This window comes from Mercenaria mercenaria, chromosome 2, assembly GCF_021730395.1.
Source record: "Mercenaria mercenaria strain notata chromosome 2, MADL_Memer_1, whole genome shotgun sequence".
In the NCBI taxonomy this organism is placed as follows: Eukaryota; Metazoa; Mollusca; class Bivalvia; order Venerida; family Veneridae; genus Mercenaria; species Mercenaria mercenaria.
Window position 1 is genome coordinate 67,385,518 of NC_069362.1, and position 26,483 is coordinate 67,412,000.

The 26,483-nt window shown below is 37.0% G+C and overlaps 1 protein-coding gene across 1 annotated transcript in view; it reads right to left on the bottom strand.

Moving 5' to 3' along the window:
- Positions 1-26,483, bottom strand: part of LOC123564175 (leucine-rich repeat serine/threonine-protein kinase 1-like) — a 65,085-nt gene that overhangs the window by 12,999 nt on the left and 25,603 nt on the right. Inside the window, exons 12-29 of the mRNA XM_053536823.1 lie at positions 24,793-24,904; positions 23,150-23,296; positions 21,919-22,041; positions 20,117-20,375; positions 17,861-17,993; positions 16,733-16,830; positions 16,259-16,381; positions 15,538-15,713; positions 14,201-15,289; positions 13,573-13,683; positions 12,950-13,018; positions 11,959-12,208; positions 10,991-11,238; positions 10,561-10,683; positions 10,071-10,281; positions 5,816-5,928; positions 3,103-3,194; positions 1,318-1,560 (exon numbers count right to left, since the gene is read on the bottom strand). Of these exons, the coding sequence (XP_053392798.1) occupies positions 1,318-1,560; positions 3,103-3,194; positions 5,816-5,928; positions 10,071-10,281; positions 10,561-10,683; positions 10,991-11,238; positions 11,959-12,208; positions 12,950-13,018; positions 13,573-13,683; positions 14,201-15,289; positions 15,538-15,713; positions 16,259-16,381; positions 16,733-16,830; positions 17,861-17,993; positions 20,117-20,375; positions 21,919-22,041; positions 23,150-23,296; positions 24,793-24,904 (3,720 nt within the window). The remainder of the gene's footprint in view (positions 1-1,317; positions 1,561-3,102; positions 3,195-5,815; positions 5,929-10,070; positions 10,282-10,560; positions 10,684-10,990; positions 11,239-11,958; positions 12,209-12,949; positions 13,019-13,572; positions 13,684-14,200; positions 15,290-15,537; positions 15,714-16,258; positions 16,382-16,732; positions 16,831-17,860; positions 17,994-20,116; positions 20,376-21,918; positions 22,042-23,149; positions 23,297-24,792; positions 24,905-26,483) is intronic.

Consider the following 26,483-nt stretch of genomic DNA (forward strand, 5'->3'; position numbering starts at 1 on the left):
TAGAGGACCACTAGATTTTGCTACATACCAAATATCAAAGCCCTAGGCCCTATGGTTTTGGACGAGAATATCAGAAACCGTTTAACTGTTCCTGGCCAATGTGTCCTTGACCTTTGACCTAATGACCTCAAAATCAATAGGGGTCATCTGCTGGTCATGGCCAACCTAACTATCAATTTTCCTGACACTAGGCCCAAGCGTTCTTGAGTTATTGCCTGGAAACCATTTTACTGTTCCTGGTCACTGTGACCTTGACCTTTGATATACTGACCTCAAAATCAATACGGGTCATCTGCTGGTCATGACCAACCTCCCTATCAAATTTCGTGACCCTAGGCCTAAGCGTTCTTGAGTTATCATCCGGAAACCATTTTACTCTTCAGGGTCACTGTGACCTTGACCTTTAACATACTGACCTCAATCTCAATAGGGGTCATCTCCTGGTGATGACCAACCTCCCTATCAACTTCCATGATCCTAGGCCCAAGTGTTCTTGAGTTATCATCCGGAAACTGTTTTACTATTCAGGGTCACTGTGACCTTGACCTTTGACATACAGACCTCAAAATCAATAGGGGTCATCTGCTAGTGATGACCAACCTCCCTATCAACTTTCATGATCCTAGGCCCAAGCGTTCTTGAGTTATCATCCGGAAACGGATTGGTCTACATTCAGACCGACCGACATCTGCAAAACAATATACCCCTCCTTCTTTGAAGGGGGGCATAAATATCATTACAGATTCAACAGAAATAGCTAGGAAATATTGATACAGGAGCTGCACAGCATTACAATTTGGGACTGAATTGGAACACAACTGGCTCAGTGGCTGGGAAAGTGCTTTGAAGAAAATGCTGGCATATTACATAAGGTTGTGTTGATGTCTTGTGATAACTGTCTAAGAAAACAGCCAACTAAATGTGTTGTTGCCAGTAAAATTTACCATACAATAGTGAACTGATGAAAAGTGGAGGAAGCACACACTTAGCTATAGCTACATGAATGACAAGGTCAAGCAACCAAGGTAACATTTCTAGAGCATTATTATCATTTCTTTTGCAAACTTAATTATAGCTAGCTTGTTCTATATAGGATTGTCTAGCTGTACATGAATCGTGCATGGCTTGAGTATTAGAATAACACAGGGTACGGATAATTCTAAAGGTGATGAAGGGAGGTAATTAAAGAATATATTTCAAGGGAGATTATTTTTTCTGGAAAAAAGAAGTTTGGCACTGTGAGTGATAAAGAGAAATATCTCACTGAAATTTTTCAGTATTTCACTAGTTATCATAAAATTAAATACTCTGACATACCCGTCTCCTGATGATACAACAGCTGTGCAGTAACAATCTCCGGTAACAGTGACTGGCTGGAGCTGGTCACATGACTGCAACATTTCCGCCTTGAAGCAGAAGATTGATGTGGAACGTTTCTGTCGTTCTTTCAGCAAGATAACAACATATCCACCGTTGTCATGGTGATATGTCATGGAATGTACAGCATCTAACGTATTCACCAGAAGACAGAACTCCTCAACCCTCTCCATCTTTGTTGGGCTAAAAATAGAAACAGACATTTTGTGGATGAATATCACAAAAACTTTTAACGGTAATTGCAGACTGAAACCTGATACTGAACACATATTAACACTGTGACAATACTTAGAAACTAGAGCAATCACAAAAGGTGACTAACATCTCAGGCGCCACTTTAATACAGGGAAAATATAATGTTGTTATCATGACATTTGACCTTCAAGTGTGACTTTGACCTTGAACCTAAAGACCTGAACTATACACTTAGCACATAATGTTGATGAGGTAAACAGTTGATGCTAGTTTTACAGAAATCATTCCAGTTGTTAAGAAGATATGGAGCAAACACATTTGAGCCGCGCCATGAGAAAACAAAACATAGTGGCTTAACGGCCAGCATGGATCCAGACCAGCCTGCGCATCCGCCATGTAGGATTGTCTAGCCATGAGAAAACGAAACATAGTGGCTTAGCGGCCAGCATGGATCCAGACCAGCTTGCGCATCCACGCAGTCTGGTCAGGATCCATGCTGTTCGCTAACGGTTTCTCTAATTGCAATAGGCTTTAAAAGCGAACAGCATGGATCCTGACCAGACTGCTCAGATGCGCAGGCTGGTCTGGATCCATGCTGGTCGCAAAGCCACTATGTTGGTTTTCTCATGGCATGGCTCATTTGAGCTTTTTGATATTTGAACTCCATGGGGTGGACCTTGGACCAAGTGACCTGTGCTGTTCTCTCTCTCTATGCCATCTGGATTGGGCTTACGATTAATGCTAATTTTATGTCATTCATTTCAGTGGTTTAGAAGATATGGAGCAGACACAAATTTGAGCTATTCAAAACTGAGACTTGCTTTACATGTTTTTATCAATTAGAAAAAAAGGCAAAATAGGAGAACATCTAATTTATTCCTGTAGTTTGTGTCCTTCATTTCTATTCCCAGTCATAGAACAAAATTCCTCCACATTATATTGAAGAGACTAGTTGTGCATTCATGCCAAACACCATTTTCAGCAGTATATCAGTTATATATATAGCTGTCATTTAGCCTGTCTGCATTTTGCTTGAAGATAATTATGTTTTTTTACAATGTCACTAACAATTTTATTACCCAAACTGATTCAAAGGTGGGGAATGAATCTAAATTTAATGGTTTTAGTTGTATTTCAAAACAAGTGTTTATTTTGCTTCAAAACCTCTGCAGTTGTGCCATAGTGTTTCCAGTATGGAGCTAATCTGGTGATTCTCTGGAATGAAAATAAAGTTTTTGTTGGGTAAAACACAGACTTTCACCAGTATTTCAGTGAAACATGGTGATCAATTACTGAAATTAGTGTCCCTGGATTCCAAACCAGTATCAAATAAACTATTCTCCACAAATAACTTACAACTTACCAACATAAATCAAAGGTAAAGGACAAAAGAGCTTAAACATATGTCTATCATCAATTACCACGGAGAACAAACACCTCGCTCGGAATTGCAATCTTCACTCTCTCGCTTAGAAATCTTGTGCTCTACCTATTGAGCTATCCAGGCAGACTTGAACATCTTGGTGTTACCTGTAAATGTGTATTGTTCCATTTTCATCCAGACACCATACATTTTTCTCTACACTGCACACGGCCAGCATTTTAGTGTCTGGTTTCAGTTCCTAAAATAAAAAGGTACAACCATTTTCAAAACACAGATAATAAGGTGATAAGAACAAAAAAGCCTCATGACTTTAATATAACTAAGAAATAATCAAGAAATAATTTATACCAAACCCTGTTTTAACACTATCTATACAAGATGGGTGGTTATACATCGGGCATAATAATTTAATGAGGGCACAGCCTGAGTGAAATTATTCATACGACTTAAAACAGCCAGAGTGTATAAACAGTGTTCAAACACGGTTTTGCTGTAAATTATTTCTATCCTAATATGAGTTTGATCAAACATGACAGAACTGTTTCTTTGCCCATGTATGCGCCAAATGGTAGGTCGCCAGCTCCTCTGTTTATACATGCCAGGACTGGAAATGGTAATATGTCTTGCGGAATAGTTCCATTAAAGCACAACAGTAACTGATGATGAATTATTCTGCCAACGAACAACCTTTAAACATGTTTTTTAAGTAAAATATTTGATCAAATTTGAAAACGATATTTCTCGATGCATTCATGCCACTAAATATCACATTGTGATGTCTGCTTAATATCTTAATTTCTAGTCATATCAGAATATGTATTTAAATATGGAAAAACCATATACATTTCTGTTAAAACACGGAACTTTGGCATCGCCTTGACATATTATTTGGTGCCTTACTGGTGCAAATAAAGAGTGCTACTGCATTTCATCAACAGTGTAAGTTAAAAGGCAATTCAGAATCAAATTGATAGAACAGAACAGTATTACAATTTACTTTGAACACAATGCATTAAGTATAAGGGGGTGTAGAATAACTTGCTAAACATCTACGCACTCCAAGTTTTTCCAAAGGATGTGTTACTTCCTGTGTTTTATCACTTTGAATATATGGTTAAGTGCTGAAACAAAAGACATATTAGAATCAAAATAAAATATAGCACAAGTATGTTTTAACATATCTTAACAATACTAATCAGTTATAACCGACATGTATAATTCACTCAGGTTACAACCTCATGAAACTATTCCGCAGCATAAAACTTATCATATTATTTTGTTATGTTAATACATGCTTCTGCTTTATATTATTTCTTACTTTTATCAAAGAGCTATAAAAATAAATAGATTGGCAACTTGAAAGGCATATAGAGCAAATCTCGCCAACATCCCGTGATAACTGAATGAGATCTCGTTTACCGGAAGTGATGCTTTCTCCACGCGCCATTTTGTATGCAAAAGCAATTATTCATCGGTAAAATAATTATCACTGTATGACCACGCTTCTTTTGATGGCAAAAGAAAACGTGTACTTCTTGTCTTAAGACCATTTCAAATTAAACTAATTTTGTTTTAGAAGCTAACATGTACTTTAAATGTAGTTTTAAAGCTACAAATTGTAACTCCATGCTCGCCGATGTTTGTTTTTAGTAAGATAACGCCAAATCACGCTCTGACACGAGCTCACGTGAGATTACAGCCAGTTGCCATTCTGTGTATTTATACTTCTTTGCTTTTATTGAGCACCGAAATAATGTGTGTTCATTTTGGAAGGACTATATATATGCAACCAACCCAAGATGATATACACAAGTTAATGGTTTGCAGGCTTACTTGATATCATATACACTTTTTACTTCTGTTGAAGGGCAATATTAATATAGCCTACTTGATATAAAATACACTTTTTACCTGTGTTGAAGGGAAATATAAATACACTTTACTTGATATCATATACACTTTTTACTTGTGTTGAAGGGCAATATTAATATAGCTTACTTGATATAAAATACACTTTTTACCTGTGTTGAAGGGAAATATAAATACACTTTACTTGATATCATATACACTTTTTTTACTTGTGTTGAAGGGCAATATTAATATAGCTTACTTGATATAAAATACACTTTTTACCTGTATTGAAGGGAAATATTAATACAGCTTACTTGATATCATATACACTTTTTACTTGTGTTGAAGGGCAATATTAATATAGCTTACTTGATATAAAATACACTTTTTACCTGTATTGAAGGGAAATATTAATATAGCTTACTTGATAACATATACACTTCTTACTTGTGTTGAAGGGAAATATTAAAACAGCTTACTTGATATCATATACACTTTGTACTTGTGTTGAAGGGCAATATTAATATAGCTTACTTGATATAAAATGCACTTTTTACCTGTATTGAAGGGAAATATTAATATAGCTTACTTGATAACATATACACTTCTTACTTGTGTTGAAGGGAAATATTAAAACAGCTTACTTGATATCATATACACTTTGTACTTGTGTTGAAGGGCAATATTAATATAGCTTACTTGATATAAAGTACACTTTTTACCTGTATTGAAAGGAAATATTAACACAGCTTACTTGATATCATCTACACTTTTTACTTGTGTTAAAATGAAATATTAAATTTAAATGTAGCTTACCGAACATGATCAACTTGATATACACTTGTTACAGTTGTTGAAAAGCACTACTGAAACAACTTACCTGATATGATATACTGATACTGAGTTACTGGTGCTGAAAGGCAACACTGGTACATCTAACCTGAGAGGATATGCAAGTACATGTACATTTATTACTACTGTTGATGGGCAGTACCCTAAACAACTCACCTGATATGATATACATTTGTTACTGGTGTTGAAGGACAGTATTTCAACATGTACATTTCCATAATTTTCTGAAGATACCATCCACACCTGGCTGTGGTCATTTGACTGTTCTCCTATAACAAGTTAAAACAGTATATATACACATATTTCTTACTTTTTGTGGCAGTTGCTGGAAATATTCAAATTAGGGCTTGCAAAGAAAACCTTGAATTTCAGTTGGAGTAATTGAATGATTTAGCTTGCTTCCAACCTTCCTCTCATATTACTGATCAGACATCTTCTGTCAGTGTCCTCTCACATTACTGATCAGACACCTTCTATCAGTCCAACCTTCCTCTCACATTACTGATCAGACACCTTCTGTCAGCAACCTTCCTCTCACATTACTGATCAGACACCTTCTGTCAGCAACCTTCCTCTCACATTACTGATCAGACACCTTCTGTCAGTGTCCTACCACATTACTGATCAGACACATTCTGTCAGTCCAACCTTCCCCTCACATTACTGATCAGACACCTTCTGTCAGCAACCTTCCTCTCACATTACTGATCAGACACCTTCTGTCAGCAACCTTCCTCTCACATTACTGATCAGACACCTTCTGTCAGCAACCTTCCTCTCACATTACTGATCAGACACCTTCTGTCAGTGTCCTCTCACATTACTGATCAGACACATTCTGTCAGTGTCCTCCCACATTACTGATCAGACACCTTCTGTCAGTGTCCTCTCACATTACTGATCAGACACATTCTGTCAGTGTCCTCCCACATTACTGATCAGACACCTTCTGTCAGTGTCCTCCCACATTACTGATCAGACACATTCTGTCAGTCCAACCTTCCTCTCACATTACTGATCAGACACCTTCTGTCAGTGTCCTCCCACATTACTGATCAGACGCATTCTGTCAGTGTCCTCTCACATTACTGATCAGACACATTCTGTCAGTGTCCTCCCACATTACTGATCAGACACCTTCTGTCAGTGTCCTACCACATTACTGATCAGACACATTCTGTCAGTCTAACCTTCCTCTCACATTACTGACCAGACACCTTCTGTCAGTGTCCTCTCACATTACTGATCAGACACCTTCTGTCAGTGTCCTCCCACATTACTGATCAGAAACATTCTGTTAGTATCCTCTCACATTACTGATCAGACACCTTCTGTCAGTGTCCTCTCACATTACTGATCAGACACATTCTGTCAGTGTCCTCCACACATTACTGATCAGACACATTCTGTCAGTGTCCTACCACATTACTGATCAGACACATTCTGTCAGTCCAACCTTCCTCTCACATTACTGACCAGACACCTTCTGTCAGTGTCCTCCCACATTACTGATCAGACACCTTCTGTCAGTGTCCTACCACATTACTGATCAGACACCTTCTGTCAGTGTCCTCCCACATTACTGATCAGACACCTTCTGTCAGTGTTCTCCCACACTACTGATCAGACACATTCTGTCAGTCCAACCTTCCTCTCACATTACTGATCAGACACCTTCTGTCCGTGTCCTCCCACATTACTGATCAGACACCATCAGTCAGTGTTCTCCCACATTACTGATCAGACACATTCTGTCAGTCCAACCTTCCTCTCACATTACTGATCAGACACCTTCTGTCAGTGGCCTCCCACATTACTGATCAGACACCTTCTGTCAGTGTTCTCCCACATTACTGATCAGACACATTCTGTCAGTCCAACCTTCCTCTCACATTGCTGATCAGACACCTTCTGTCAGTACCCTCTCACATTACTGATCAGACACCTTCTGTCAGTGTTCTCCCACATTACTGATCAGACACCTTCTGTCAGTGTCCTTCCACATAACTGATCAGACACATTCTGTCAGTCCAACCTTCCTCTCACATTACTGACCAGACACCTTCTGTCAGTACCCTCTCACATTACTGATCAGACACCTTCTGTCTGTGTTCTCCCACATTACTGATCAGACACCTTCTGTCAGTGTTCTCCCACATTACTGATCAGACACCTTCTGTCAGTGTCCTTCCACATAACTGATCAGACACATTCTGTCAGTCCAACCTTCCTCTCACATTACTGATCAGACACCTTCTGTCAGTGTCATTGCTCAAGAAGATTAAGGACAAATACAGTATGCCATAAAACATAAGAAGAACTGCACAATTTAAACATGAAGCAGTAATTTATTTCTAGATATCTGACCGTAAACTTTTTTAGCAATACCGGATCAATGTTTTACATATACTTACAAAACTATTGCCATGCAATCAAAATTCTATGTCAGTATGTTCTGCTATAGTACGCACAATTTTCGATATAGCTAGAAATTTAACAGAAGGCCCTGTATCACTCATCTGACCTAGATGATATCCCAGATAACCTAGTACCTAATATGGCATAGATTTCATAGAGAAACATTTTGAACATGTTTTGACCTCAGGTATCCCACTTTTGAACTGACCTAAGATTTCAAATAGACAAACATTCTGACTAAGATCTATGATGATCAAGTTGAAAAAGTGACCCTTGAAGGGTTAACAAAGTTTTTCTATGATTCAACCTAGTGACCTCGTTCAAGACCTCAGATAACCTAGTATTGAACCTGCATGGCCCTGATTTTACAGAGACAAACGCTCTAACAAAGACTTATGATGATCCAGTAGAAAATGTGGCTTCGGGAGTATTAACAAGGTTATTCTATGATTTGACCTAGTGACCTAGTTTTTCACTTTGGGTAATCCAGTTCTGAATTTTTGACCTAGATTTCATAGAGAAAAACATTTCAAGAAGATAAAACAGAAAGTGTGGCCTCTAGAGTGTTAACAACGTTTTTAAGATAGTGTCCTAGACTTTGACATCTGGTAGCCCAGTTTTAAACTTGACCTAATATCTATAGAGACAATCATTTTGAGAACATTTTCAAAAGATCAAACTGAAAATGTGGCCTCTAGATGTAAACATCTATGATTTGATCAAGTGACCTAGTTTTTTACCTCAAGTAACCTAGTTTTGAACTTTGTCCTAGATATCATAGAGACGAAGATTCTGATAAAGTTTCATAAAGACGTGGTAGAAAATATGGTCTCGAGTATTAACAAGGTTTTCTTATTATTTGACCTAGGGACCTAGTTCTCGACCTCAGTTGACCCCATAACGAACTATTCCAAGATCTTATTGGGGGTAATATTCTGGCTAAGTTTCATTAAGACTGGGCTATAAGTGTGACCTCTAGAGTGATGGCAGTCAAATTATTGACGATGTTCAACAACAACGGACAAAGGGCTATCAAAATAGCTCACTTTGAGAAGTTTGTGCTCAGGTAAGCTAATGACCTGCATATACCCCATTTGTCTTTTTCAATCACTGCAACCAAATAAAAGGGCCTGCTTGGTATTTAACCAAAAGGCACTAAAATCAATATAAAAAATATTTAAGTTACCAGTAGGTGTAGTCAGAGATAACAATGCAGTCTGAAAGACAGCTATATTCCCTGCCGCTGTTATAAATAGTGAAAGGGTTGATGGTATCTGGTGGAAGCATTGACGTTGTTATCTTTCACCTTAAGTTGTGACCTTGACCTTGAGCCTGCATGGCTGACTCATGGGTTTTGCAACTCATCTCAATCAGGTGAACACTTGACCAAAGTTTCAAGAAAAACTTTCCAGTGGTTTAGCAGAAAAGGAGGGGACAGGAAATTGAAGGCTCAGACATTTGAGTTGTGACATTGACCTTAAGCTGACACTGGTAAATTTTGAGTTCTGCACATCGTCTTGATAAGGGGAATATTACAGCCAAATCATATTAAAATATTTCAATGGGTTTAGGAGATACAGAGCAGACACAAAATGCAAGGCTCAAACATTTGACCTTGAGTTGTGACCTTGACCTTGAGCCAACATGGCTGACTCATGAGTTTTGCACATCGCCTTCTGCAGGTGATCATTTGTCCCAAGTTTCATGAAAATCCTTCAAGGGGTTTAGGAGATACAGAGCGGACACAAAATAGAAGGCTCAAACCTTCGACCTTGAGTTGTGACTTTGTCCTTGAACTGACATGGCTGACTCATAAGTTCTGCACATCATCTTGATAAGGTGATCATTTGACCAAAGTATCATGAAAATCCTTCAAGGGGTTTAAGTTATACAGAGCAGACACAATTGTTACGGATGCTCGGACGGATTGAGACCATTTCTATAACCCCACTTGAAGCAGGGGATTAAAAAAATGAATACATCTCTAACTCACTATTTGTATCTGAAGTTCCCAAGTTTTCTACAAACACTGAACATGCTGAGAGCACTGTGGTTTCAGTTTCCGTGGTAATAGCATCACTGAGATGACAGAACTGTGGACTGCTAGCTATCAGACGGATGTGAGCAGCAGACGGTCTACTCTGGGGATCAGGATTCCAGCAGATATTCATCAAGTCTAACATATGAGAGGGATATATAGCCTCCTGAAAATATAAAACACCCCGAATCATACTTCTGAATTGATTAACCCAATTTTTACAAATACTGTAAGTATTTCAAGGCACAGGTAAATTTGACTGTATGAAAATAAAACAGCAGAATTTCAACAAATAAGAAGAAAGTAAGATGACATTTTTTCTTCTTTAAAAATATGTAACTGGAACTGTCAGGCTCTATGATTAACAGATTCTATATTTGTGTTACAATATGATGAGTAAGTTTCCAATTAAATTGACTGTCTCTATAATATATAAAGGTGTAACCTCAGTTTTCAGGGTGGGTCTGCCTCCATGTACCACATGTACATTAATGTTGTTGATCTCTGACAATGGCTGCCGACATGTCAACAATTCAAACATGAACATCCCAAAGGAAAAGATGTCAACCTAAATTTACAACAAAACTTTGGATATTTTTTCAGCCTCTTAAATACATATTTTTAATATTTCAACCATACCTACAGACCACATATTGATTTAATACAAGAAAGATCTGAGATTCTCTCATACAATAGACAGTATTATCACTATGCTATCTAATATTATTATTACAGGTATATTGAAAAGATTATTACTAGACTCATCTTTGTAAATAATACTCAATGAAAAGAAATACAGATATGCTGAAAAATTTCATAGACTGTTTGCACCACAACAAAAAAATTGATAGAGTTTTTGCCCAACACATACATACCTTTTCTGTGTAAGTATCTTTGCCAGTACGCATCAGTATTTCAGGGGCAATGAAAGGTGGCGTTCCCCCAAACCCTTTGGTTCCCCCTGGCAACACAGACTTACTGATTCCATAGTCTGCTAGTTTCACCAAGACAGGTTGCCGAGGGTCAAGGTCATTAGCTGCAGGTAGATTCCAGGCAAGGACATTGTCAGATTTGAGATCACGATATATTATATTGCGTCCATGGATGTAGTCTAAAGCATCAGCTACCTATAATAACAAAAAAAAACATACAATATCAAAGATTAACATTTATATTTTTTCATGTATTTTCATATCATATAGAAAATGACAATAGAAAAGCCAAGATAAGATGCGACAGTATGAATATGTTATAAAAAGAGCTGTCCATTTGACAGTATGCTCAACTATTTTACAAATGCCAAGTCAAACATGGGCCACATTTTCCATTACAATCAGTAAAGACTTGTCTCCTGGGTTAGTGTATTAAAATTTATTACAAAAATCAAAATTTCATTATGGCAATGACAATAACTTCTACCAAATTTTTTAACAGCATATTGCAAGCAACAAAACTTTAACAAAATGTTTTATGTCCAAAAAGACCAATTATAATTCGTACAAAAATCAATCAAGAGTTACCTAACTTTCAATCAAGAGTTCCCTTACTTGTTTATTTCTGTAGTTTGATAACTGGGAAGCCTTGTGAGAAGTTTCAATCCAATTCATGCAATGCTTACCGAGATACTTCCTAAGCAAAACTTCAACCATGATGTGATGTTGACAACAATACCGGTACCAAGGTGAGTACAATAGCTCTCACTACTCTTCAAACAGCTGAACTGTCAAATTTGAAAAACTGATACTGGTTCATCCCATGTTTTCATTAACCAATCTAAAACTTTATCTATCTAGCATCTCAAATACACAAAGCCCTGAGTAAAATCAATTTAAACACTCAATACCTACCTGTATAACAATTTGTCTAATCACCCAAACTGGAAGACGTAGCCCATCTTTATACCTGTCCTCAAATATACTGTGCAGGGAACCAAGAGGAGCCAGTGACAGGAGAAGTGCTAGCGGGCGCCTTGAGAGGCCCAGCAGGGGTACAATATGGGGATGTTCTACTGTCTGTAAGATGCTAACTTCCTGTCTGGCAGTGGTATATGCAGCACAAATTGTCTCCAGGCAAATCTGTGTAGTCTGGTTGGTCTGTATGAAGATGTACAACCATTATTACACAGCTAATCAATGCATACATCAATCATTCTTACTTAAATCATGTGTAGATTATCTTGGGCTAAATACATTTTAAATGGGTTTCTTAATAATCTTATCATGTGATTATTAAGAAACCCATTCGAAATGTATTTGGCCCAAGATAATATATATAATATATTGGATATTAAAGGTGGGCCGGTGGTCTAGTGGTAACATGCTTGACTGTCAATCCAGAGGTCTGGGGTTCAAATCCTAGTCCGGGCACAGGAAAATTTCTGAAATGGTCTTGAGTGTCTCAAACCTAACCAAGAGGCCTGTACTGGTCTTCCCAGGAAAGACGGCTTTGCGTGGTGCTATACACCAGTCACGATAAAGAACCAGACTGTCTATTTGCAAAGAGCTAGGCTAAGGTAGCCAGATAGACCTGTATCTAAAAATGATTTTTCTTTATCTGTTTTGGTGGCTTCCTGTCTCTCTGGTCAGATCGCTCTGTGTCTGTACTTGTAGAGGATGAATTTCGCGCCCTGTGTGGCTGCGTGTACGATACGTATGGTGCCTTTGAACGTGTTTATCATGAAAAGGGTGCTATATAAATCTAGTGTAATAATAATAATAATTAAATTTAAAATACAGAATTAAGGCAAATGAGGACTGAACTTCCCGACAATTCAGGATTTTGTTTTTATATCGTCCGTGTACCATACTTTCTGTACATAGCTGTATTAGCTGTACCTTTCTGCGTTCCTTACTGTTGGGATCATACAACACTTTCACTGCCACATCAAATACTGTATGCTCACTCTGAAATGATAATATAGCATTACATTGCCTGCCTATGTGTGTTTTAAATATCTATATTGTGTTAACAAAATCAATACTTGAAAATGTTTTTCATATTTTCTTAACTACACCAAGTCACACACTAACTAGAATTTTTTCGCTATAAATTGTTCTACTTTTTTCCTAACTATTTAAACATTTTCAGCCATGAAACATCAGAGAAAACACAAGGAATTATGGTGATCAAAAAGTCTGTTCAAAACAGTATTCTACCACAGCTGACTGTATAACAGTTTTAGAATAATTACTGCTACAGGAATTGAATTCCATACTTGCGTGTCATACAGAACAAGATTTACTATGTAAAAAGTGTATATCATACATGTATCACTTCAACATCATTATGTGTGCCAACTGACTACAGATTAGTAAAGATGAAATTAGTTGGCTCAAACACTTCTCTAAATTATTAAACTATAATTCTGTCATTCTTGTATCTCCATAAAAACTAAGAATTATAACTCAAAGTCTACTTAAATGTTAAAGAACATAAGTGTTCATAAAATGACTGTTACCCTTTTCAGTATCCCCTTAGACACTGTTCCGAATGCTCCTTGACCTAGCTTGTCAGTAACTTGTATCACATCATCTTCCACAACAAACGCTTCATCAAGATCTTGAAAAACCTACAAAACAGTGATATCTTAATACTGTTGCCTGAAGTGACAACAACGTATAACCATCTTTTCATATGTTGAAATAAGCAAGGTGACCTTGCTGGATAACATATGAGTGTGTAGTTGTGTAGGGAGTTACTCTGGGCACCTAATAATTAAATCAGAGTGTGAACTAAGCTAACACCATTCTGTTATATCATTTTCATTTCCAAAATGTTTCTATATGAAATACCTGCTAGATCAATGTTGGCAGCACTCTTTCTGTGTTTGTACAGCACATGTGTTTTAATAAAAATGTGCATATTTGTAGCAGAACTAAATACCAGACATAAATCTATAATGCTATAAACTTATATAACGAAGTGTTCATTTTTTAACATATTTAAAGAAAGGATGTTAGGTCTATAAATAGTGAATAAACCTTGTAGTTATAAAGCTGCATTTTTGAAAATAGCATTTCACTATTTTTACATGTTTAAATACCGATGTTTTTCAGATAAACGTCTGACAAGTATGATAGACTTACAGCATCTGGAGCAATGTGAATCAGTCTCGTGACCCCGTCCTCTCCTGGCATAAAGCTTGGTGACACAGACCCATGTATCTTACATATCTCATCCAAACCGTCTAGAATATTCTTGATACATTTCTCCACCAGAAATGTGCACATTACTCTGTTGCTCACATTGATTTCCACATCAGCTGGGTTGGCACTTCCTGTCTGCTGGGGAGGAGTTTCCGGATCACTGGAGATACTAACTGGCTGTGTATGCTCGGACCCTTTCGAGTACAACTGCCAAGCCCCTGAAGGATTTTCCTGATAACTAGTCTCAGCTTGTAAACATAATGGACAGGGAACCACTCTTGTCACTAGGTAACGTCCTTGACAACTTTGAATAAATCTTGATTCTCCAATTTCTGGAAACCAGTCTTGTAAAAGACAGTCTACGTGCTCCACTATCTTTGCAAGAACTGCTGTTTTAGCCTTTTCATCATGATATATGTCCCTTGGTTCTATAGATCTATAATTAGCAGCCCCAGTAGGGTCCTGTTGACCAAAATAATAAGTAATCTTGTCTGCCTTAAAGGATATTTCTAAAATGACACTATCCTTGACATCTAGTTCTCCCCACTGGCTATCAAAATGGCATTCAATAACTAAACCATCGTCTGTGTAATTACACATTCCACGTGCATAATTGGAGGTGTCCTTCACTTCTTTCACCTGCATAATCACGTTACCAAAATACACAAGTTCAAAACCAGTCTGCCAGCATCTCCAATTTGGACTTTCTTTTTGAATATCAGGACACTTTTCCACAATATCCTGAGGAAACTGGTACATTCTCATAACAGGCTCATAAAAGCGTTCATCTGCCAATATTCTGGTAATAAGCCTCGGCCAGAACCCACTTGGAAAATAGGTCAGCAGGTATAGACGAGTGTTTGAGAATGCAGGGTTACTGCTGGGCTGGGTACTCACTAGGTGCATCAAGTGATCTCCATGCATGGATAATGTGGAAGGATTAAACAGCATACCGATGCTACTAGGGTTCACAGAGCTTGCACTCATACTGATTGGTGAAACAGGCACTCCCTTTCTTCTTAAAGGAATCTATGGGGAAAAATATCACCTGTCTTAAATTGGCTAAAACATTGTCATTGAAAAATATTTCAAATATCTAAATCAATTTGATTTTTCTTTCTGTACCTAGAGTACTGTATTGCTGTTTAATTACCTCTAAGTCTAAAATTATTCAAGATTTTAGCCTTGAATTGTTATATCCCTTTCTAGGTTTATTTCTATGAAGGAATGATAAATTTCTGCTATGTAATATATAGTAATTTGCTAAACAAACTTACCTCCCTCATACTTTCTGCTAGAAGGTTTGTATCTGTTGGCAGGAGGGAGGGTAGTAGTAGATGACCACTGTCAAACTGTAGTGCCACCTCAAACTTGTTGAGTAGACTGAGGATATACTGACCGATCCTGTCCGAGTTCTTGTACAGCTGGTACATATCCTTCAACTTCATTATACCTGAATAGACAGAATAACCAATTACAGCAACTGAAGGACAATCACTTCTGATTTACAATGACATCATTACAGTAACTATCTATGGTTACAAATGTTTCACCATTACAGTAATTATCTAAAGTCATAAATAACTTACTATTACAGTAACTGAAGGACAATCACCTTTGATTTACACTGTCACCATTACAGTAATTATCTCTAGTCATAAATAACTTACTATTACAGTAACTGAAGGACAATCACCTTTGATTTACACTGTCATCATTACAGTAATTATCTATAGTCATAAATAACTTACTATTACAGTAATTGAAGGACAATCGCCTTTGATTTACACTGTCACTATTACAGTAATTATCTATAGTCATAAATAACTTACTATTGCAGAAATTGAAGGACAATCACCTTTGATTTACACTGTCACCATTACAGTAATTATCTATTGTCATAAATGACTTACTATTGCAGAAATTGAAAGAAAAAAACATTCACCTCTGTTTGAAATATCACCATTACAGTTATTGTCACGTTGAGCACAGACTTACCATTTCTACAGAACTGCTGTACCTCTTTGATTGAAACAACCCTAGCAAGCTGATCACACAACCATTGTGGCTCCAGGAAATACTGATCCCTTAATGCCATGTCCTCAAAATGGCACAATACGCCTACAATATGGTAAAATGTTAAACAATTGCTGTAATGTTTAATACAAACATATCTGCATCATAAAAATGTCTACCTGAATGGTATTAACTCAACCATATATTTCAACAAGAGCTGTTACATTCTGATGCTGGATACCAGTAGTGAAACAGGACACATCTGGTTACCATAGTAACCACAGTTTTTGCCATAGCATCAAAATAAAAGGACCCACATATCTCCATATTGTTCTCTGTCAATGCACAAAGTTTCATGAAAAAAAATCCTATATACTTATATTTATCTCAGGATCCCACTTCAAGTAGTCAAGCTAAAAAACATTTTTAAAAAAATCTGAAAAGCAAACTATGCACCATTTTCATGAAGAAATCTTGTGGCTTGATTAAGGTCCTCTTTATTTCTAAAACTTGTTGTTGAGTCATCCTTAGACATTTCTTCCATCACATTCAGTCTGAAATAATCATTGTACATACATCTTACATCAGGTTATTATTTTTATAAGTTTGTGTGATGATAAATTCTCAATTTGTGACACATAGTGAATTTATTGTTGCGGAAAAATTATCAATAGATTTCACAGAATTTATACATGTGATCATTACAAGAATTTTGTAATGTTCTTAACATTATGACTAAATTATCTTATATTCTAATATGCTTTTCTCTGTTATAACACTCCTATGCTAACGTAACATTCAGTGACGTCAATGTTTTTGTTGCGACCAAGAATGAGAGCCACTATATTTTATCTACTGTTTTAGATTAAGGGCATATTAGAATCGAAATAATTTATAGCAAAACCGTGTTTTAACACTATTTATACACTTGGGTGGTAATAAGTCGTACAAATAATTTCACTCAGGCTTCGCCCCCATGAAATTATTGAGCCCGACATTATAACTGCCCATCGTGCATAAATAGTGTTAAAACACTTTTTTATTATAAATTGTTTTTTAAACAATGATGATTTATATTATCAAACAGTACTTCTACAAAGAAACATTCAAGACCATCAGAATCTTTAACAGCTGGATACTTATGTTGTCACATCTAATATTTTGGATTAGAAATTATAATAACATTAGTGTTATCAGGTAGTCTAACCAGAGTTCAACTAGAGAATGTTGAAAAATATGTGTGCAGACCCTGAATACATCAGTCTGAGTATTAAGTGAATGTTTGAAATGGGTACAGGCACATCAATCTTCTAGATATGAAGTTTACACTTTTGACATTAAAACTGTAATTATTCAAGTTGGCATTACCTTCTTTTATAATGCAAAAGAAATGATCTTTTAGTTGTTACTAACATAGGAACCATCTTCATACAACATTTGGTAAGAATATAGCTAATAAAATTCAGGTTTTGTAAAGTCTATTTGTAAATACCAGATATAGAATATTGATTATAACGGCTCTGCACATTTTAATTAAGGCCATGCACAACAGAAGTATAAGAAGTCCTTATGACATTAACTTACAGATATGAATTAGAATCTAGGACCGGTTCCCTGTTGCTGTTCTTCCTTTGCCTCACTATCTCAGTTATAACTGACTGTAACTTCATGTACTTCTTTGGTACTTTGTGACCTAACAGAGACTCACTCTTACGTGCTGAAATCATAATATAATAAACTGAATTTTGTTTCTTGTCTGTTGGTTTTGATTTGTAATATGCAGTAATCTTACACAGAGGTGTAAACTTTTTAGTTTCTGTATCTCATGCCTGTCAAAGTCAGTTTTACAGAAAAGGCCAATAAAGTAAAGTAGAAATAAAAAAAACTTTTATTGTTTTTCATTTTGGTTGGGTTTAAGGTCACTATCGTCACAATTATAGGACATGTGGTGACTTTCCATCTTTTGATGGTGGAAGAAGACCCAGGTGCCCCTTCTTGTACCATTTCATCAAGAGCGGGCACCTGAGTAAAACAAAAAAAATCCTTCTGTATGCTAGAGGGATGGCTTCCTCACACAAAGAAGTCAATGCCTTGCGCAAGGCTCATACCAACATTGGTGAGGTGCAAGTTATTTGAAAGTCAGCAACCATAACCACTCGGCAACAGAGGCCTAATAATAAAACACTAGTTAATGAGCTCCAGAATTTCAAACAAATGTACACAGCACTATGTAGAGCCACAGCTTTTTCTAAAAATACTCCATTTCCAGCATTTAATTATGATTTCACAGATGTGAGACGATTATGACAATACTAAGAGTCATCCATTAATTAGTACCACATGGTCAGTACAGTAATACACATTCTCACCATACTAATCAATAACTTCTGATCATTTATCGATATCTATATAACATACAATTGTCCAGTTTTGGCTGTTTCATAAAAGCTATTTTATATAACAAAAGGGCTATGAATGCCTTGTATTGCTCATCTGACCTAGTTCTTACCTCAGATACCTAATATCCAATAAGACCTATATTTCACTGACATATGAGCCGCGCCATGAGAAAACCAATATCGTGGGTTTGCGACCAGCATGGATCCATACCAGCCTGCGCATCTGCGCAGTCTGGTCAGGATCCATGCTGTTCGCTAACAGTTTCTCCAATTCCAATAGGCTTTAAAAACGAACAGCATGGATCCTGACCTGACTGCGTGGATGCGCAGGCTGGTTTGGATCCATGCTGGTAGCAAACCCACTATGTTGGTTTTCTCATGGCACGGCTCATGCAGGCAGAATCTATTAATCAAAGTTTTCTATGCTATGACCTAGAGACCTAGTTGTTGATCAAGAAAGTCTGAACAAGACAAATATTCAACAAAAAACTAGATGCCCACAGCCAACATGTTGAGCCTGCCAGCTGTCAAAAGCAAAAGAGCACAGAGTTTTGATCTTTGACCTCAATAACCTTGTCCTTTAAGCTACCAATCTGGTACTTGCAAGTGACACACCGTGTCATTGAGGCAAACATATGTGCCAAGTTATTTAAGAATCTCTTGATCCATAGATAAGTTACAGCCCATACAAACTTGGACGGATGGTCACATGTACGCACATACACCAAACCGCCAGTGTGACAACTATGTCGAGCTCACCGCCAGCGGGCTCAACAAAAATCTCGGAGATCTGAAAACAAATGTAGCTTCTAAACTGTTAACAAGGTTCTTCCTATTGACCTTATTTTTGACTTCAGCTGATACAGTTTTGTTTGTACCTAGATTTCTTAAAGATAGATAGTATGACTGTTTCAGGCAAATCAGGTTGAAAATCAAGGTTTCTGGATTATAACCAGATTTTTCTCTGATTTTTCCTGGTGACCCAGTTTATGACCACAGATGACACAGTTTCAATTCTGACCTAGATTTCATAGTTCAAGTGTTAACAAGATCTGTTTTGTACCTGACCTAGTGATCTAGTTTTTAATCCAATAAAACCAGTTTTAAATATTACCTAGATTTTATAGACATATTCTGGCAAAGTTTCATATAGATCAAATAGAAAATGTGGCCTCAGACTGTAAATAATTTTTTCTTGGATTTGAAAAAGTGACCAAGTTTTTGACCCAAGATGACCCAGATTCAAACTCAACCAGGATACTGTTGTGGAAAACCTTTTGGTCAAGTTTCATGAAGACTAAGCCAAAATTGTGACCTGTAGACTGTGAACACTAAAACTTATAGCAATGTATGACAACAGACACAAGTATCACAATATCCTACATTCAGCACTTTGCACATTCTACATGCACTAAAAAAACTAAATTTAAAAATATCTTACTTGGATGTTTCAACAGGAACACTGTATCATAGATCAGCTTCTGTAGCTTGTCCATATTGGTGGCTTTCTTACATGCAGCCACATTTATGACATCAATAACAAGTGGTAGACCAACATTGTAGTTATCTATCCTCTTATACTTCTCCTTTATCAAGGTATTCATGGAAGTTTCCCAGTTAGCTGGGAAGTCTCTCCGCCGTTTTTGTATCTCATCAAGGTGAGTACCCACAATAATGACAGGAGAACCTGGTGCCTGGGCCTGTAACAGACACATCAAAACATGTCAGCTGTCTAACATAGTACAGGTAATCTGTGACCTGTCTTCATTTAATACATATGTTACAAAAGTGAATTATGCTTGCACATAAAAGAAAGGTTTCTTCATGCACACTGGAAGTGCACTTTAATACACCCTTCCTGGTCCTCAATTTGATACAAACTATTGACTGTTTTCAAAAACAAAACATCTCCCCATGTGAAACTGAAACTGAAACTGAGTAATTTGATTAAACGCCTATTTCTATAAAGTGACATATTCAATGGCGTTGTACATAATAATAACAGTAATAATAACGACAATATTAATAATAACAATCATAACAGCCTTATTCAAACAAAAAGTCATGACCACACCACTCTTCCTGACGTTATCTTATCCCTATTGCGAATACCAGTGCTTAAAGCATTACATGGTATGCCCAGATGGGCTGCATATAGAGGTTCAAACCCCCCGATTAATGGTGCTATCAAAGACTATTTGCAAAAAAAAAAAAAAGAAATTCCACACACAACCCTATCCATGGAGCCTGTACCAACAATTACTTGTAATTAAACAAACCTTAAAAATACAAATGTTGAAATGTAAAACCTTTTACAAAAATTTAAAAACTATCACTTGCTGAAGTCGCATATAAAACAGTTATCAAAAAATTTAAAACAATGACACGAAGTCTCTGAAATACAGTGTCTTAAGATTTTTTTTGAATGTGTCAAGTGATTTACTGTTGCGTAGTTCTAACGGCAGCTCATACCAGTTTTGGAGCAATAGTACAGAAACCTCTATCATTGGATGTTTTGCACTTGTTGTATGGAACATGAAATTCAAAATTTTCTGATGATCTCAAACCTTGTCTACTAGCAGTATACTGTGTAAGCAATTCTGTTAAATACATTGGTGCTCTGCAAATGTGAAAGCTATACATGAAAGAAAGTATCTGTGCTTTAGTACAGCAAATGTTTTCATGAAAAAGAATGTGGTACTGATCATCCCTATGAAGTTTCATTCAACTTCCACCATATGGACAAATTTTATTCTGTAAGGGGACTCAAGATAAAATGTGCTCCATGCTGCCCATACCCCTCTCCATATTCCTCCCACAATTATTCACCATATCAAAAAAAATGAAACTTTGAAAGATCAAAATTGATATCATTTCTGACACAATGTATTTTTTCCCATATTCTACACTTTGCTGCTGCTGCATATCCTCAAACAAGACCACTAACATTGTCTTTTTAGCAGTGTGCAAAATGACGTACTTGACAGGTTTTTCAAGCAACTTCTGTGAAGTATGTTTATTGAAATGCTGCTTAGTCTGTCAAGTACACCAATTTGAACTTTATTGAAAAGACAATGTTAATAGTCATGTTTGAGAATCTACAATCAGCAGCATAGCATGAAAGTTATTGCTATTACCTTTCAAACAGAAAAGGCAAGACCAAATTTTTTCGAACTTCGAAATTTTCTCATTCTGGCATTAACTGAATCAGTATTGTCTATATTCAGGAGATATGACGGTTACCTGTATATTTACTAGCCACTGTCTTAGTTCATCTACACCTGGCTCACCATCCTTGAGGCTCCACACCACCAAATAGAGAGATCTGGGACTTAAGAAATACTGATGTGTGGCATAATACTCTGTCTGAAACAAAATAACGTCTCTTGTTTATACTAATCTATTTAAAGTAGGAAACAATCAAGTGTTAAATTACAGTATCAGAACCTTTAAAAACAATCAGCAAAAATATCTATATTGAAAAATCAATATTAACTACAAGTAATTTGATTTCTACAGGTACTGATTTTTCTTGAGTACAAATACTTTCTGTGTAAAGTATAAAACACATCAATAAAATGTGACCAAAGTATGAATTATGATCTCTCTTATTACTGAATCGAAGAATTTTTTGTATTTTAGGATAAAACAAGAGCTGTCAGAGGACAAAAACCTGCCTTGTCAGTTCATCACAGTGAATAAGTGTGTGAAGTTTCAAATCATTCCCACAAGTGGTTGCTGAGATACCAGCTTACATACACAAACTTTTCCAAATTGGATGCCAACACTGGTGCTGATGCCAACAAATAGGCAAGTATAACAGCTCTACCTATTCTTCGAATAGTCAAGCTAAAAACCCAAACATTTATGACAATTTCTGTAATCTTAACCAAGTATTTGGAACTGAGTAGAAAATAGGTGCAGCATGACAGTTAAATAGGGTCAGAAAATGCATCTGGAAATAAAAAGCAGTGGCAGATGACAACATACAGCAGGTAACCAATTAATGCAGTAAAGAAGAAAATTTGTTGGGAGAAAGTGACCATGGATGGTAGGTGACTGCTGATAAAAAGTAACCATTAGCACAAGCTGGACTGTAAATACTGCCTTCAACTCTCTTCAACTCTAAAAACTTTCTAAATTCTGTATCTCATTTGAATCCCTTCATCTTTCATAAATCAGTAACAATTCAGCTTTCTACGAAAAGCTGATACTGATGTCTAACTGTGGAGGCAAGGATGCCATGGGGTATAAAAACTTGACCCCACTGTCGATCTGCTGTGTCCTATTTACAGTGATCACCTCAACAATGCTCCTGTTATCTAAAGGTCACACAACACTGCACACAGGTCAAGTTATATTCTACAAAGATGAATAAAGCTGAGATTACTGACACAAACAAAATATCTCTAACGATAAATAAAATCCTCTGGGACAGCTTTTATTTTTTACATCATTGGTTCCTATGTCGTACCTGTCCAGCAAAATCCCAAGTCCTGAACTCTACTGTTCCATGACTGCCCTCTAAGATAAGCTGACAGATGTCTATACCAACAGTAGATAATGGTTTACCATCCCTGGTGGTGAATGTTGCTGTGCTGTCCTGTCTCTGGTTGTAATGCTACAAGTATATTCATAATCACAAGTACAATGCTGATTTGGACAAACTCCTCTTAGTCATAAGTAAGCGAACAAGCGGACTATCTTTGTCCTATATTATGAAACTCAATACTTGCACAAGAAAACTATAAAAGATTTAACAATATATACACAGCAAATTTCATTAAAATCAAGGGACATAACTTTCATGCTACTTGAGCAATTTTACAAATTATTGCACATTACTGTAATCTTGCACCACTCACTTCAGCATTGATAGCTCAAAAACCAGACTTGACTTGAGCAATTTATGTTGTCCACTGCCAATTTCCCTATATTTCTATGTATGGATTTAATACTTGAAAACATGTGACTTTAAGAGATCAGAGTTTTACTGTATATAAAATACATGCTAGTTACATTAAGTTTGCTCAAGAACTGAGGTCTTTAACTAGTCTTTGGAAATACTGAATATTGCCAATTTGTACATTTAACAGTACAGAAACAAGAGTGGCAGACTGTCACAAAATACGCCCGTCATCGAATCTGGCCTAATTTAAGGGCCATAATCCAAGAGTGCCTGGAGCAATTTGGCTGGTTATCAAACTTGGGCCAAGATATTTTGCCCACAAACATTGTCAGCATGTTTGGTGAAGATCGGATGAAAACTGTTCAACTTAGAGAGCGGACAAGGCTAAATTAGCAATTTTTCAAGTAATTCAAGGGCCATCTTTCAGGAGTGCCTGGGGTAATTTTGCTGGTTATCAAACTTGGCCGAGACATTATGCCCACAAATATTGTCACCAAGTTTGGTGAAGATCGGATAAAAACTGTTCAACTTAGAGAGCGGACAAGGCTAAATTAGCAATTTTTCAAGTAATTCAAGGGCCATAATTCAGAAGTGCCTCGGGTGATTTTGCTGGTTATCAAACTTGGCCGAGATATTATGCCAACAAATATTGTCAACAAGTTTGGTGAAGATTGGATGAAAACTGTTTGACTTAGAGGGCGGACAAGGCTAAATTTGCAGATTTTCGAGTAATTCAAGGGCCATAACTCAAGACTGCCTTGGGGGGATTTTGCCGGTTATCAAACTTTGCCGAGATATTATGCCCAATAACATTGTTAATAGGTTTGGTGAAGATCGGATGAAAACTGTTTGACTTACAGAGTGGACATGCTTTTGGACGCTGACTATCGCCCGCCACGGGTGTTCACATAATATGCCCGCTCTTTTAGAGACAAGCGTATAAAAAGGTGCTGCTTTCTGTCTTTGGCAATTTGTAACTTACAGAATACAGGTTATGCTAGGTAATTCAGTACACAGGTAGCCAAGAGTCAAATGCGGGAGAAAAAAGTAAATAACATTCACTGGACAACTACAAACATTTGTGGAAGACTTCCTTCTTTGTATTAGGATCATATACTCAAATAATTTGAATTCTCAAATTTTTTTATTCCTTGTTTAATTCTAAGTTACCTCTACCTTTGACCTATCTATAAAATATAAACGATTACCTTCATCTGAGAATTGGACCTTCCTTTCTTCATTAACTGTTGCAGTAGAGATGTTTTCCCAATGTTAAATGATCCAACTATCATAAGGTTCATACTGTTGTACTGTTGTGACCTAGTATATATAATATCATATTCTCAGAAACAGTATCAGTTCTTGTTGAAATATTCCAGTGAAATATACCAGAATGGTAAATATTAAGTTAAACCATAACAAGAGGGCCAACATGGCCCTAGCGCTCACCTGAGAAACACATCATAACAGTGTAAACGTGTTTGACCTAGTGATTTCATGAAAACAAATATTCTGGCCAATTTTCATTAAGATTGAACCAAAAAAGTGGTCTCTTGAGTTTAAACAAGTATTTTCATAGATATGACCTAATGACCTAGTTTTTGACCCCAGATGACCCATATTCAATCATGACCTAGATTTTATCAAGGCAATCATTCTGACCAAATTTCATGAAGATCAACTGAAAAATATCACATACATAAGGTTTTTCTTTGATTTGACCTAGTAACCTACTTTTTGACCCCAGATGACCCATATTCAAAGACAACCTAGATTTCATCAAGGCAATCATACTGACATTATTTCATGAAGATTAATTGAACAAGAGCTGTCTCCATAGGATGACACATGCCCCCGATGGCACTTTGAATGAATAGTTATGGCCGATGTTAGAGTTTAGGACCTTTGACCTACGGAGCGTGGTCTTGCGCGCGACACGTCATCTTACTGTGTCACACATTCATGCGTAGTTATTTTAAATTCCATGCATGAATGACAAAGATATGGACTGGACACGCCCATCAATGCACTATCATGAAAAATGACCTTTAACGTCTAAGAGTGACCTTGACCTTTGAGCTACGGACCTGGGTCTTGCGCATGACACATCGTCTTACTGTGGTACACATTCATGCCAAGTTATTTGAAAATCCATCCATGGATGACAAAGATATGGACCGGACACGCCCATCAATGCACTATCCTTTAAAGTCTAAGTGTGACCTTGACCTTTGAGTTACGGACCTGGGTCTTGCGCGCGACATGTCGTCTTACTGTGGTACACATTCATGCCAAGTTATTTGAAAATCCATCCATCGACGACAAAGATATGGACCGGACATGCCCATCAATGCACTATCCTTTAATGTCTAAGTGTGACCTTGACCTTTGAGCTATGAACCTGGGTCTTGCACGCAACACGTCGTCTTACTGTGGTACACATTCATGCCAAGTTATTTGAAAAACCATCCATCGACGACAAAGATATGGACCAGACATGCCCATCAATGCACTATCCTTTAATGTCTAAGTGTGACCTTGACCTTTGAGCTACAGACCTGGGTCTTGCGCGCGACACATCGTCTTACTGTGGTACACATTCATGCCAAGTTATTTGAAAATCCATCCATCGATGACAAAGATATGGACCGGACACGCCCATCAATGCACTATCCTTTAATGTCTAAGTGTGACCTTGACCTTTGAGCTACGGACCTGGGTCTTGCGCGCGACATGTCGTCTTACTGTGGTACACATTCATGCCAAGTTATTTGAAAATCCATCCATCGATGACAAAGATATGGACCGGACAAGAAAATTGCAGACAGACTGACAGACGGACAGACGGTTCAAAAACTATATGCCTCCCTTTGGGGGCATAAAAATACAGCCTCTATCG